The sequence below is a fragment of the Vidua chalybeata genome, chromosome 29 (assembly GCF_026979565.1).
Source record: "Vidua chalybeata isolate OUT-0048 chromosome 29, bVidCha1 merged haplotype, whole genome shotgun sequence".
NCBI lineage: Eukaryota > Metazoa > Chordata > Aves > Passeriformes > Viduidae > Vidua > Vidua chalybeata.
The window spans coordinates 2,314,476-2,327,765 of NC_071558.1; the positions used below are offsets into that span (position 1 = coordinate 2,314,476).

The 13,290-nt window shown below is 59.8% G+C and overlaps 2 protein-coding genes across 5 annotated transcripts; one reads left to right on the top strand and one right to left on the bottom strand.

Annotated features, from left to right (window-relative positions):
* Window positions 1-835: 835 nt before the first annotated feature.
* Window positions 836-4,448, bottom strand: CHRNB2 (cholinergic receptor nicotinic beta 2 subunit). 2 transcript variants are annotated; one of them, XM_053966989.1, is made up of 6 exons: window positions 4,366-4,448; window positions 3,164-3,309; window positions 3,015-3,059; window positions 2,668-2,777; window positions 1,600-2,560; window positions 836-1,090 (listed from the first exon to the last, which is right to left on the bottom strand). In XM_053966989.1, the coding sequence occupies exons 2-6, from the start codon at window positions 3,191-3,193 to the stop codon at window positions 920-922; spliced, it is 1,317 nt and encodes a 438-aa protein (XP_053822964.1). In that variant the 5' UTR covers window positions 3,194-3,309; window positions 4,366-4,448; the 3' UTR covers window positions 836-919. The 2 variants fall into 2 exon arrangements, with proteins under 2 accessions (XP_053822964.1, XP_053822963.1); XM_053966988.1 differs by lacking the exon at window positions 4,366-4,448 and adding an exon at window positions 3,758-3,840.
* UBE2Q1 (ubiquitin conjugating enzyme E2 Q1) lies at window positions 4,359-12,184 on the top strand. 3 transcript variants are annotated; one of them, XM_053966992.1, is made up of 13 exons: window positions 4,359-4,880; window positions 5,823-5,927; window positions 6,226-6,330; window positions 6,649-6,699; window positions 8,574-8,714; window positions 9,276-9,360; window positions 9,791-9,851; window positions 10,360-10,450; window positions 10,535-10,593; window positions 10,838-10,886; window positions 11,055-11,150; window positions 11,301-11,367; window positions 11,762-12,184. In XM_053966992.1, the coding sequence occupies exons 1-13, from the start codon at window positions 4,383-4,385 to the stop codon at window positions 11,791-11,793; spliced, it is 1,440 nt and encodes a 479-aa protein (XP_053822967.1). In that variant the 5' UTR covers window positions 4,359-4,382; the 3' UTR covers window positions 11,794-12,184. The 3 variants fall into 3 exon arrangements, with proteins under 3 accessions (XP_053822967.1, XP_053822968.1, XP_053822970.1); XM_053966993.1 differs by having other exon boundaries at window positions 4,359-4,808; XM_053966995.1 differs by lacking the exon at window positions 8,574-8,714.
* Window positions 12,185-13,290: the final 1,106 nt, after the last annotated feature.

The window sequence follows — 13,290 nt, forward strand, 5'->3', positions numbered from 1 at the left end:
AGCAGCTGGGATTTCTCTGGCTGGGTGAGGTGCCGGGATTTAAATTAATTTCTAGCATGCAGCTTCCCCTGGCCCTGTGTGTTGCCAGGCCCTGCCAACACCACTCCCCCCAGCCCTGGGGATTAGTGGTATTTATAGCAAGCACTCCATCTCAGTTTTCCCCAGTGAGGCCAATTCCTGCTGGCCAAGGGAGTGCAGGCAGTGCTGCTGGCCATGGTGTCAGCCCAGTGACCCACGGTCAGCAGCTCCCAGCTTGAGTTGATGAATTGTGTTTTCCTTTTCCATTTTGTGCCTGCTCCTGGCTCCAGCACACTGAGCCTGGAGTGGAACAGAAGATGGAGCTGGAGCAGCCCCTGGCACTTGCTGCCCTTGCCCTGCCTGCAGGTAGGACCTAAAAGTAGCTCTTCCTGCTTGGTCCATGTGTTCACCTCGGAGCCAGAGCTGAGCAGTTCTATCCTTCTCCCCATGCCTCCACTCCTGCTCTGTCATCTCCTGGGAGCCCCGGAGCTGGCACAGGGCTTGGCAGCACCAGCCTGGAGCCAGGGGCTGCCCACTGAAGCTGGGGCTGTGGCCCCACGTGGCCTGAGAGGAGATGCAGTGACTGGTGCTCCCAGGAGCAGAGGAGAGAGCTGAGCACGTCCCCATGGATCAGGTTTCATGCTTCTATGCTCTCTCCCTCGCCAGCTGGGATTTTCCTCTTACAGAGATGATGCCTTCCTAGCCTCTTACCTCGGTCACAGGCAGCCAGAGTCACCCCAGCCCTGGCTGCATCCTGCTCTCTCAGGCCTGCAGAGCACAGTGTAGGATGAAATGACACCAGATGGAACCAGCCCGGTCCTGTGGGAGTATTTATTGGTTTGCAGGGGCTGCCTGAGCCCAGTACCCAGCTCTCTGGCCCTGGGACTGGCCACTCCCCATGCTATTTGGAGGTGGGGGTGCCCTGGCCAAGCTGCAGCAGGGAGTTGGTGGTGTAGTTCTGGAAGAGGGGCTGCAGGAACATGCCTATGGTGCCAAAGACACAGACGAAGACGAAGATCCATAGGAAGAGGCGGTCGATGACCATGGCCACGTACTTCCAGTCCTCGCTCACCTGCATGGGGCCAGGAAAAATGCTGGGTCAGGCTGGGGCCTAAAGCAGCGCCTGACGCTGCCCCGACTGGGAATTTGGCATATCTTCAGAGGCTCAAATCTGCTCCCTCAGCACTGCAGTTCCTGGGGCTGCCTGCCAGCCTGCCGTGGGCCTCATGGGGCTCACTCCCCCTGCTGCTGTCACCCACACTGCTGAGCCCAGGAAACATTTCCCCAGTGAGCAGAGCTGGGTGGGGGGGGGGAAACTCTGCAAAATCTGCAGCCTGACTGCCGTGCAGGGCCAGGCCTCCTGGGTTTCCAGAGCAGCTGCTTCAGCCTGGGACTGCAGTGGTGGGTCAGGGATCAGTGATGGACCTCACTGGGCACGGGGCTGGGCAGGGACCCCCTCGGTGCCCGTGCACATCACTTCCTATGGTGCAGCCGTGAGCCAGAACACACTGTGCACCCCGCAGCTCTGGCCACCCCTGAGCACTGCCCGCTCCCCGACGCACACCGCCCAGCTCGACTTACGCTCTGATCGTCATCCTCGCTGCGCATGTGGTCAGCGATGAAGCGCACGCCGTCCACCGCCTCCTCCAGCCCGCAGCCGCAGCCCGCTGCGGGGCCCGCTGCCTGCCCGCGCCGCTCCCGGTAGCCGTTGAGCCCCTCGGCCTTGGCAGCACCAGGGTTGGCGTAGCAGGTGCAGGCGCGGGCGCCGGCCTGCACCAAGAGAGTGGCGGCGGCGGCGCGTTCCTGCGTGTGCCGGCGCTGGCGCAGGCGCTGGCGCGCGCAGCTCTGCCGCGGCTGCTTCATGAAGAGCAGCGCCGGGAGCTTGTGCAGGAAGAGGGTGCGGACCCAGGGCGGCATGGTGTGCGTGGTGGGCGAGCGGTGGTGCACATTGAGGACACAGACGCTGGTGACGATGGAGAAGGTCACCAGCACCATGGTGAACATGAGATACTTGCCCACCAGCGGCACGTCCAGCGAGGTGGGTGGCACGATCTTGGAGATGAGCAGGAGGAAGACGGTGAGGGCGAGCAGGACGGAGATGCAGAGTGTCATCTTCTCGCCACAGTCAGACGGGAGGTAAAACACAAGGATGGCCAGGGAGGTAATGAGGATGCAGGGGATGATGAGGTTGATGGTGTAGAAGAGCGGCTTACGCCGAATGATGAAGTCGTACGTGATGTCCACGTAGGTGGAGTCATCGGGGTTCTCGTTGCGCCGCCCCGGCAGCGCCACGATGTCCCACTCGCCGCTGGGTGTGAAGTCATCCAGGCTGGCCACCTCGCTCTTCAGCACCAGGTCAATCTCGGTGCGGTCGTAGGTCCAGGAACGGAACTTCATAGTGCAGTTCTGCTGGTCAAAGGGGAAGTGCTTCACCTCGATCTTGCACGCGCTCTTGTAGATGGCAGGCGGCAGCCAGAAGATGCTGCCATCGTAGGAGATCACTGCGTTGGAGTAAAAGGAGACCTCGTACATCCCATCGGCGCTGGGGTGAAGAGAGGTGCTGTCAGTCCCGTCAGCCCGGCAGTGCAACACGGCCCCCTGCCCTGGGTGGGGCTGGGGAACACACAGCACCCCCAAAAAATGACCTACTTGTTGTAGAGCACCACATCAGGCAGCCAGATGTGCTTGGAGGGCAAGCGGACCTTCTTCATGTTGTCAAAGTCCTCAGGCTTCCACGTGAGGCGATAGTCCTCCCACTCCTGAGGACAGGGGGGGCATCAGGGGGGGCCACAGGACGGGGGCCTGGGGCAAGGGGGTGGTTCAGGACAGGGGGGACACAGGGGTCCCACTCAGGCTTTATGGGGGGCTGTAACAGAGTTAGGGTCCCACACAGGATGCATGGGATATAGGGATGGGTCTCAAGGCAGGGGCTGGGGAGTCCCGAGGCAGGGTGGACATAGGGGTCTCAGGGCCACGTCAGAGCCCAGGGTGCCCACCTGGGTCAGCCAGACATTCGTGGTCATGATCTGCTCCCGCTCGTGCTGCAAGAGAGACAAGGGCCCGTCACCCCCAGGCTGCTGGGAGGGTTTGGGGCCCCTGGCTTGCCCAGGGGGTTGGGGAGGGAGCAGAGTCCTGGCCAACTCACCACGCTGATGAGCTGCGCCAGCGACACCATCAGCTGCACGGTCACCAGCTCAGAGCCGTTGGTGGCCGGCCGGATCAGCTTGTTATAGCGAGCGGGGTCCAGCAGGTACTCCACCAGCCGCTCCTCCGTGTCCGTGCCCAGGCTCCCTGGGGCATGGCAGAGCCTCAGCCCCGTGCTGGCGGGCAGGGCCCCCCCAAAAAAAAGGGTCCGGGGACCCCCCCACCCCGGGATAGAGCCGGTACGCGGTGCCTGGCAGCCCCGAGAGCAGGAACGGCGGGGTGCACGGGGATGGGGTGTGGGTGTCACGGAGGGCACGGAGCGGGGAGAGAACGGGGGCTCCTCTCTGCCCTCCCCTGCCCGTTCGTGACACCCCCTCTCCCCTGCTCGGGCTCGGTCCCTGCCCACCCCTGGCACCGCCTCGGAAAGACGGAGCCCACGGCGGCCGCAAAGCCCCGCGGCGCTCGGGGAGCGCCGGTGGCACCGCGGAGCTGCCGGTACCGGCTCCACCCGGGAGCCTGTGCAACAGGCGCAGCCCCCCGGGCCCGGGCCGCTCCTGCCCGGTCCCCTCCATCCCGCAGAGCCCCCGGCACTTACGTCTGAGGGCAGCGAGGAGGCAGAGGACGCGGAGCAGCGCCATGGGGGCGGCCCGGTGCCGCCGCCGGTACCCGGCGCTGTCCGCGGTTCTGGCCGGGCGCTGTCCGAGGTGCTGGAGCCGGCGGCGGCGGCCCGGGCGGGGCGGCCCCGGGCGGGAGGCGGTGCCGGGCGCTGCGCCGGGGCCGTCCCGTGCTCCGGCTCCGTCGCCGTCACCGCCGCCGTCAGCGGCCCCGGGGCCGCCCCCGCCTCCGCCCCGCCGCGGCCCGGGGACACGGCGGAGGGGTCTGAGCTCCCCCGGCCCGCCGCTCCACCGGGGTCCCTGCACGGGGCCGGCGGAGCCCCGGGCTGGGATCCGAGCGGGAGGGCGGAGCGGCGGGAGAGCTGGCGGGTGGAACCCGGTACCGGAGCCCCCGCGGCCCCACCGTACACCCGTAGCGGCGGGGGGGGGTCTCGGAGCCGGGAGTGCCGGGCCTTGGGCAGCCCCGTCCCGCCGGGCTCCGGCCGTGCCCGGTGCGCCCCCCCCGCCCTCCCCGTGACCCCCCGTGACCCCTCCCGGGCAGGGGCGGGGCTCCGCCGCCGGGCCCCGCCCCGCTTCCCCGGGGCTTTACCGGGCGTCACTTCCGCTATGTCGCGAGACGCTTCCGGCGGGGCGGCCCCGCCCGTTCCGGCGACGGCACTTCCGGGAGCGGGGCCGTCCCGCCGCCATCTTGGGCGGGCTCCGGGGCTGCGGCGGCGGCGGCGGCGGAGCGGGTCCCTCCATGGGAAGATGCAGCGGGCGGGGCCGGAGGAGGCGGCGAGGGCGCAGGCGGCGGCGGGGGGACCCGGGCGGAGCGGGGCCGAGGTGGCGGCGGCCCCCGCCGGGCGGCTCCTGAGGCGGGAGCTGCGGCTGCTCGAGTCCATCTTTCACCGCGGCCACGAGCGGTTCCGCATCGGCAGCGCCTGCCCGGACGAGATCAGCTGCGAGTTCGTGCCGGGGGCCGGGGCCCGTGCCGGCGCCTCTGCCTCCCGGGGGCCGCCGCCGGGACCCGTCCGTATTCACTGCAACATCACGGTGAGGCCCAGGGGTGCGGCGGGCCCAGGCACCGCGAGGCGGCCCCGGGACCGAGCGGCTCCTCCGTGGCGGGTACGGGGCTGCCGCCGTTGCGGCGCAGGGTGAGCCGGGCCCGTGCCCCAACGTCCCGGGGCGCGGGGGGTGGCTGCCCCCGTCCGCCTTGCGAGCTCCTCGGGGCCGCGGCTCACGCCGAGCAAAGGCACGGGGCAGTGCCCGGCGGCGGGGTGCCGGTGCCGGTGTACGAGAGCCGGCCGTTCCCCGTGGTGTTGGGAACCGCCAGTCCTGTCCAGCTGCTCGTCCCCGGGCGTGGAGCCCCCCCAGACCGCCCCGTGCCCCCGTTTTCCCTGCTTGCCCCCGGTTTTGTTTTGGAGGGTTTCCCGGGGGGGGATGATGTGCCTGGAGAAGAGGCACCTGTGGCAGCAGCGGCAGCTCCTCCTCTCTGCTCTGGCTCATCCGCACCGGGGTTTCAGGATCCCGGTGCTGGATGGCTCGGCGCTGCCGTGCTGCTGCCCTCTGTGATCACAGGTTCCATCTGGTTTGTGTCTCCAGGCGAGGAGGGCCAGCAGAGCTCGGGTAGTCCCTGGTGTAGATTCTGAGTGGGACTAATGACCAGGATTTTCCGGAGGGGCACGTTGGGAGCGTTGCCAGAGGTTTTGTCCTGGTTTGAAGGTGTCTGCTCGGCCTCTGCTCTGCGTGGCTGCTCCTTCTGTAACTGCAGGTGCAAAGGTGTGAGGCTCGTAGCCCATGGGCAACATGGGATGCCCTCAGTGTCCTGCCTCTCCTGCCTTCCATCCCCAGTGGCCCCACGGCCAGAGGGGGTGGCCAGAATGCCACTGTCCTCCCTCTGTGTTCAACCAGGGGGACACAGCACGGAGCCAGAGTAGGGGGGTGTGTTGCCCTCAGCCCCAGGTTTATGCTGGAGGGTGGCTCAGTCACGCTGATCTCTGTGGTCCAGAGGGATCTGCACCACAACAGCCTCCATCCCAGCAACACTTCCTTCTCCCCCTTCTGCAGGAGTCTTATCCAGCTGTTCCCCCAATATGGTCTGTGGAGTCAGACGATCCCAACCTGGCAGCTATCCTGGAGAGGCTGGTGGAAGTCAGGAAAGGAAACACGTTGGTGAGACATGCTCTGCTGCCCGTCAGAGGGGAGGGAACTTCCCCCCCTTTTGGGGGGAAACTCCCTGCTTACATATCCCCAGCTGCCTGAAGAGGGGGATTGCTTCTGGTCTCAAAAATGTTGCAGATATTTGGGGTGAACTTCTCTGACATCATTTGATGCTGGGGTGGGATTTTGCACCCGTGTCTGCCGCTGCTGGGAGCAGGAGGGAGCAGCCCTGGGGCCTTTGGCTGCAGGGCTGAGGCTCAGCTGGGCACAGAGCTCCCCACACTTCGCTGACCCTCTGTTCTCTGGACAGCTTTTGCAGCACCTGAAGCGAATAATCTCTGACCTGTGCAAACTCTACAACCTCCCCCAACATCCAGATGTTGAAATGCTGGACCAGCCTCTGCCGGCAGAGCAGGTGAGCAGCTCAGGAAAAGGCTCCCAAAGCTCAGAAAAGAAGCTCCAAGTTCCCTGATGTTTGCTCTGGAGGCTTCTGGGGGTTACCAGAGGAGGAGCACAGTGGCTGAGGAGTTGGATTCCTGTCCTGGGTGATGCTGGCCTGCTCTGCTGGGCCTTGGTGCTGTTTTCTGTAAAGGCTCTCGGCTACTCTTTGCTTTTAATTTGGTTTTGCTTGTTCATCCCTGTTTGACCTCACCTTGGAAGCATCTGGGAAGGCAGGAGAGCGTTTTCCCAGGATGCTGACCACACAATCTCCATCCCTGTCCTCTCTCCACAGAGCACCCAGGAAGAAGTGTCCTCTGAAGAGGAAGATGAAGAGATGCCAGAGGTAAATGCTACCTTAGTGTGGGAGGATATGTGCCAGAGAGCTGAGCACGGGGAGAAAGGTGCTGAAAGGTGCCAGGGTACAGGGGTCTTGTCTAGGGGAAGCTTGTGGCCACCAGACAGGCAAGTTTGGATCAAAAGCTGGATAGTTCTTGGCATTTTGATGCTGAGGATTCTGAGGCACAGCTGGGCTCCACATATTCACAAACCCTGGGAGAGCACAGAGGCTGAGCATGGCCATGTAGCCATGGCCTCCAAAGGCGTGTGGATGAGCTGTGGGCAGAGCTGCTTGGACAGTATGTGCTGTTCTCTAAAGTCTAAAAGAGAGATGGATTTCTGGGTTGCTGTTGCTGGCGAGGAAGTCGCTGTTGCACAGAACTCCCACAGAGAGGATGAGGTCAGGTGGCTGAGTGTGCAAGTGAGCTAATTGCCAGCAGTGGTGGAGGCAGCCACACTTCACTGCAAGCTGAGGGCACCTTGCTGCACAACCCACAGGCTCTGGTTGTTTGGTTTGCAGTTTAGAGATCTGTGGAAGTGGGTGGAATAATCTTGAATCTCCATGGTGACGTTTAGCAATGCCTCAGACACGAGAACAGCACGGGCACTGAGTCAGCAGTGCCGTGGAGCCTGGGGGCAGGTCACTGAGCAGCAGCAGCACCCCAGCAGCTGGGGGGTTTTAGCAAAGTGAATTGCTTGCTAAATTAAGGCTGGGCTTTGCCAGCATCCATGGGGAAAAGGGGGAGGGTTAAACTGGAACCAGCATAACCTCGTGAATCTGCAAATCTGCTGCTTTATGGCAAATTGGTGTGTGTGCAAGGCCTCCACTCCTGTGGGCTGGAAAAATAAACCCCGAGGAGCTGAGCATTGCCCCTTGTGCTTTTTGCCAATGCCAGGTGTTGTGGAGGGAGAATGCTCCCATGTAGAGCAGAGGTTTTTGTGCTGAGCAGTGGGATTTGTTCAGCTGTGTGGAGGAGTGGAGCAGCAGAACTGTGCCCCGGCACACAGATTCATTATGCAGGTTAATCTACTCGAGGGATTTTCTAGGAGGATCTCTTTTCCTGTGTGAGTCTAAAAATGTCCAAGCCCTTCCAAAAATGCTGCTCAGTAGCCACGACCAGCCCAGGTAGGCCAGAGTAAACACTTGTTCAGAGGGTTCAGTGCCAGTGCTGGAGCTGTGCGTGCCCACAGCCATTTCCAGGCAGCTGAACCCTGTGTGCATGGGGAGAGATTTCTGTAGTGGGCCCAGATGGCTGCAATTGTTTTTTCCCCATCGGGGTCTTGCATTGCCACGTGTTATTTTGGGAAACAGTGAGGGCCAAAGGCTCTTCTGGGGTCAGGTACTACACTTGGGGTGTGCTGGGCTGATCTGCAGAGAGACATGCTGTGAAATCCCCACTCTTGTTGAGGGAATCACATCCTGTGCAGCTGGATTTGGGTGCAGGGGTCTGTTCTTCTCGTGGTGCTGGTGACCTGTGTCCCTGTTGGGGTTTGGCTAGCCCAGGGGCCCAGGTGGCCTGGCAGCACTTTGCCAAGGGGCTGTGCTTTGTTCCAGCCACCCAGCAGCTGCTGAAGCCACAGGTGTGCCAAGGTGCAGGGTCATGGTTGCTTTGGGGCTTGTTGAGGAATGAGAGATTAATGGATCGTTATAAACAGGCGTGAGACATGGCAGGGAGCATCCAGCAAACAAAGAGCTCCCATGAGCCCAGCTGAGTGCCCACACCTTGTGTCTTCCACTCTATTTGTACCTCACATCAGGAGCTGGGACTTCCTGGGGTGAAGGAGCTGCACTAGGAATCGCTCCTGGGTCAGGGCAGCTCAGCACTGGGAGCAGGGAGGAGCAAAGGCACATCTCTTGGAGCTTTCCTCTTCCCTTCCCAGGACACTGAGGACTTGGACCACTATGAGATGAAAGAGGAAGAGCCGGCAGATGGGAGAAAGACAGAGGATGAAGGCATTGGGAAGGAAAACCTGGCCATTTTAGAGAAAATAAAAAAGAACCAGAGGCAAGATTACTTAAATGTACGTGTCGCCCAGTGGGCAGGTGGGCTGGGGAAGCAGAGGGACTCAAGGGCAAGAGTGATGGAGGCCCTTGCCAGCCCTCCAGCCCTAAATCAGAGGGGCTGTCCCCAGCCAAAGGTACAGCAGTACCAGTTCTCCAGGGCTGATGGGGCTGAAGCAGAGGAGTCTGTGAACTGCCTCTGCAGCTCAGGGAGGGCACTGGGTGGCCCCAGGGGCATTGGTGCCTCATGGAGCAGTCCTCCTGCAGCAAGATCTGGGGCTCCCTTCTGCCCCAGGAGCAGTGCCCCCACGAGCACCCGAGGCTGTGGAGGTGGACTGTGCTTTTGTACCCCTGGGCTGAGATTCTAAGGCAGTAGAGAGGACACAGAGGTGTTTCTGCTGCAGCTGTGCTGCCTGAGGTGACATATTTGGGGCAAGGGACAGGCTGAGAGGTGACAGGCAGGATACAGTCTGGCATAGAGGCTGGACTGAGTTGTAGCTCAGGTGTTGACCTCATAGAGCAGTAGCCATGGTTGGGTGCAGCATAACAATGCAACTTTTCCCTCTCCCTGTTCCTTGCAGGGTGCAGTGTCTGGGTCTGTGCAGGCCACTGACCGGCTAATGAAGGAGCTCAGGGATATTTACCGATCACCAAGTTTCAAGGGCGGTGAGTGCTGCCAGGAGCTCCGGGGAGGAGGATTCCTTCTCCTCCTGTGGGGTACCCAGTGGGCCTTGGAGCTGTGCTGCTCCTCTGAGGGGGAGGATCTCCGGTGTTTGATGGCTGTGGCTCTGTCAAGAGTGAGCAAAAGCACCTCACCCTCCTCCCTGCCACTGCTGGATGGAAGCGAGGAGCATGCTGTGGGTCAGAGAATCATCTGGCTTTGAGGGGGATGGTGTTCCCTCTCCTTTCCTGAGCCCAGGGACTCAGAGAAAGAAACTGCTGCCCTCAGGACTGTCCTGGATAGGTGCTGCTTTTCATGGAGGGACAGTGCCCAAGTGAAATTGTGCTGCAGGGCCTAGGGAGTTTGAAATCTGGGTGATGGCTCAACCCCCTCTCAGTGACCCCCCACAATGACCCCCCTGTGTTCTCCTTGCAGGATACTATGCAGTTGAACTAGTGAATGACAGCCTGTACGATTGGAACGTCAAACTCCTGAAGTAGGTGGCCCATCTTGGGATCATTGCATTTTTGGTGGGTTTTGGTGATGGGACCAGAAAGTCCCTGTGAGCAGAGGGGACGTGAGCATGGCAGGGGAGCACCAAGCAGACCTAGAGTTAGCCTCTCTCAGGCAGCTGGCTTGCTGTCTCCACAACAAAAAGGAGATGATATCTCCAGACGAGGTGAGGTAATTGGAGGACTCTGCAAGTCTCTGCTGTTCCTAGAGTCCGGAAAGAGGTGCAGCAGGCAAACCCTGAGCTTTCACACCCTCCAGACACGAGTGCTGCCTTTTGCTTGGGCCGGGCAGCCTTTATTTTTAAGCTGGCAGCATGGAAAAAGGGGTGTGATGGCCTCCTCTGCAAAATGGAAGCAGAATGCTGGCAGCCCGTGCTGCCCGTGTGAGTGCCCGGCTGTGCAGGTACGGCAGCTCCGGGCTGTGCCGGCAGCGAGCGCGGCTGGCCTGAGGTGCACGGCCTTGCCTGACCCTCTGGGCTTTTCCTGTCACAGGGTTGACGAGGACAGCGCTTTGCACAACGATCTCCAAATCCTCAAAGAGAAAGAAGGAACAGATTTCATCCTCCTCAACTTCTCTTTTAAAGTAAGGCTCCCCCTCCCCAAGAGACGCCTGACTCAGCGAGGCATCAGCGAACTCAGTGGCTCTGCTTCCCTTCTCTCGTTCCAGGATAACTTTCCTTTTGATCCACCATTTGTAAGGGTTGTATCCCCGGTGCTGTCAGGGGGGTGAGTAACAATCTGTCTCTCTCTGCTCTGCAGTGCTGCTTCCTGCAGCATTTTTCACTGGGTTTATCCAGAGCTGTGCAATCCTGTGACATGGATTTGCCATTGGGAAGCAGACGGCGATGGTGGAGTTTTTAGCCTATTTTTTCCATCAGAAATCTAATCAGAGAAAATGTCTCACCTCTGGAGCAGCGGGTGGGTACAATCACATCTATCTGTGTGGTAACTTTGTCTGATTTCTTCCCAGGTATGTTTTGGGTGGCGGTGCCATCTGCATGGAACTGCTTACAAAACAGGTGGGTGCTGGTCCCTGCGGGAACTGGGGGAGCTGTTCTGCCTACCACACTGGGTATTCCTGACAGCTCCTGCCACACCACTGCCTGCCAGAGCTGGGGAAGGCCCTCTGGTTGCACTGGGAGCACAGGTTGGGTGCATCTGGCCTCACTGTGTGTTTCATCCCTAAGGGCTGGAGTAGTGCCTACTCCATCGAGTCGGTGATCATGCAGATCAGTGCAACGCTGGTGAAAGGGAAGGCACGAGTCCAATTTGGAGCCAACAAGGTAGGGGCTGGACAGTGTAGGAGAATGGGGAGGTAGCAGTGAGGTGGCAGATGGGGGCACAGCCAGGTCTGGCCACACAGGGGAAGGTGTGTGGGATGGCTTCCCCACGGTTTCCTGCTGGACTGACAGTCTCCTTGCCTTCCCTTGCAGAACCAGTACAGCCTGACAAGAGCACAGCAGTCCTACAAGTCCCTGGTTCAGATCCATGAGAAGAATGGTAAGAGCTGAGGGAGAGTGCCTGCATTTTCCCTTGCTTGTTTGGGCTCCCCAGACAAGCCACTCGAGTTTTATCCTGCCTCAGGTGCAGAGGTGCCAGCAGCAGTGGCAGCACAGTGTGGCTGCAGAGTGGTGCTGCCCTCTCTGCTGCCCAGTGCTGGGCTCTGGTGGCTGTAACTAGAGGCAGCACCTCACTGATTGCTTGGACTTGGTCTTTTCCAACCTAAATCATTTCATGTTTTCCCATGTGGTGTTGGGGGAGTAAGCCAGAGGGAAAGGCTCCCAATAAGCAGGAATATGTGGCCCTTTAGAAGTGGGACTGGGCTGCTTTTGACAGCTTCTCCAGCTTCTCCAGGTGCAGTTTCTCCTCCCTCACTGATCTCTCCTCATTTTAGGCTGGTATACACCACCCAAGGAGGATGGCTAGAGTGGATGCTGCAGGACCAATCTGAATATCTTCTGGATGCTCTGCGTGGATCTTAGTGATGCCTCTTGGCTTTCTCCCAGGATGTAATAGCTCTGCCTGTTGCAGGACAATACTGGCTGTTCAAAACTCTAAATAACTGTTTAAGGAGTTGGACTGACCCAGAACACTTGCTGGGCCCATGCTAGCAGGCATTCTTGTTAAAACAAACTCTTGAGCCTCTTGTATTGCTGGAAACTTTTGACTCTACTCCAGTCTAGAGCATCCTCCTTACCTATGCTATGGATTTAATTTATTTTCTTATTTCATGTACACTGCTTTTTTTTGTTACGGTGTATGATGGATGTGTATGGAAAATGTATCTTTGAAGAAAAATTACAGTTTGTTAATTTGAGAGCGCTGGTCTAACTAATTTTTTTGTCCAAGCTCCTGCTGGGTGGGTTGTGCCCTGCAAACCCTGCTGCTGCCCTGGTCCCAAGGTGGGGCAGTGGTGGGCCCAAGCCCTGCAGGAAGACTTGGGAGAAGAAAAGCCCTTTTCTTTTTTGTCATGGAGGGAGCAGGGTTTCTGTCCCACCTTCCCTGGGCAAACCCAGCTTTTCTTTATAAACTGCAGACTTTCAGCTGGAAGCACAGAGGGGGAGATGTGCGAGGCTGTCCTCTCTCCTGCACTGGAGGAAGGCTTTGTGGGTGTATCCCACCCCACACTTCTCCCTGTCCTCTTGCCAAGCAGTAAGATGAGCTGAGGCCTGAGCTTTGTCCTGTTTCTCCCCACTAGCCACGCGTGGAGGCTGAGCCCCTTGTCCCCATCCCTGCTGTGCTGTGGCTGCAAGCAGGGAGTGGAGCATGGGCACTGCTGTCCTGCCACTGCTCCCATCCCTGGCTCCCATCCCTGGCCAGTGAACGCCCCGTTCTATGGGGTTTTCTTTTACTTTCCTTAAGCTATTGTTCCTGCTCGCCTTTGTACTCCAGCCCTCCCAGGATGGGGTTGCTGCAGTTGTGGCCTGTTTCCTTGAATCCCCACGGCCTTGTTTTGAGTCTGCTGGAAGGAGATTTGGCTGTTGGAGCTCCTCTAACTCGGGCCACGTCCTCGTCTGGAGGACAGAGCTGACGCACTAGTGTCAAAGATGGAGCCATGCGTATTAATTCACTGTGTTTGAATAAAAGTCATTAGAAAATCAAAGAGCCTCAGAACTCCATTATCTACTTCAGCAGCTGCTTCCCTGTCCTGCTCAGAGCCTTGGAATAAAAAGATGCTGTTAGGAGAGGGATTACAGTTGCAGGAGTGGCTCTGGCCTCAGCTTGGGGACTATTTTTAAGTGATTTGCTGAAGGACCAGAGGATTTGTGAAGCTGAGCAGTGTCCTCCAGCCCAGACCAGCACCTCTTGGGGTTATTTCTGGGTCCTTTCCAACCCTGTTCCTGGTACCTGGGGCTGGGGGGGGCAGAAGTAGTTGCACTCAGCTCCCACCTTTAGCTCAAGAACCTGCTAGGTAGCAGGTTA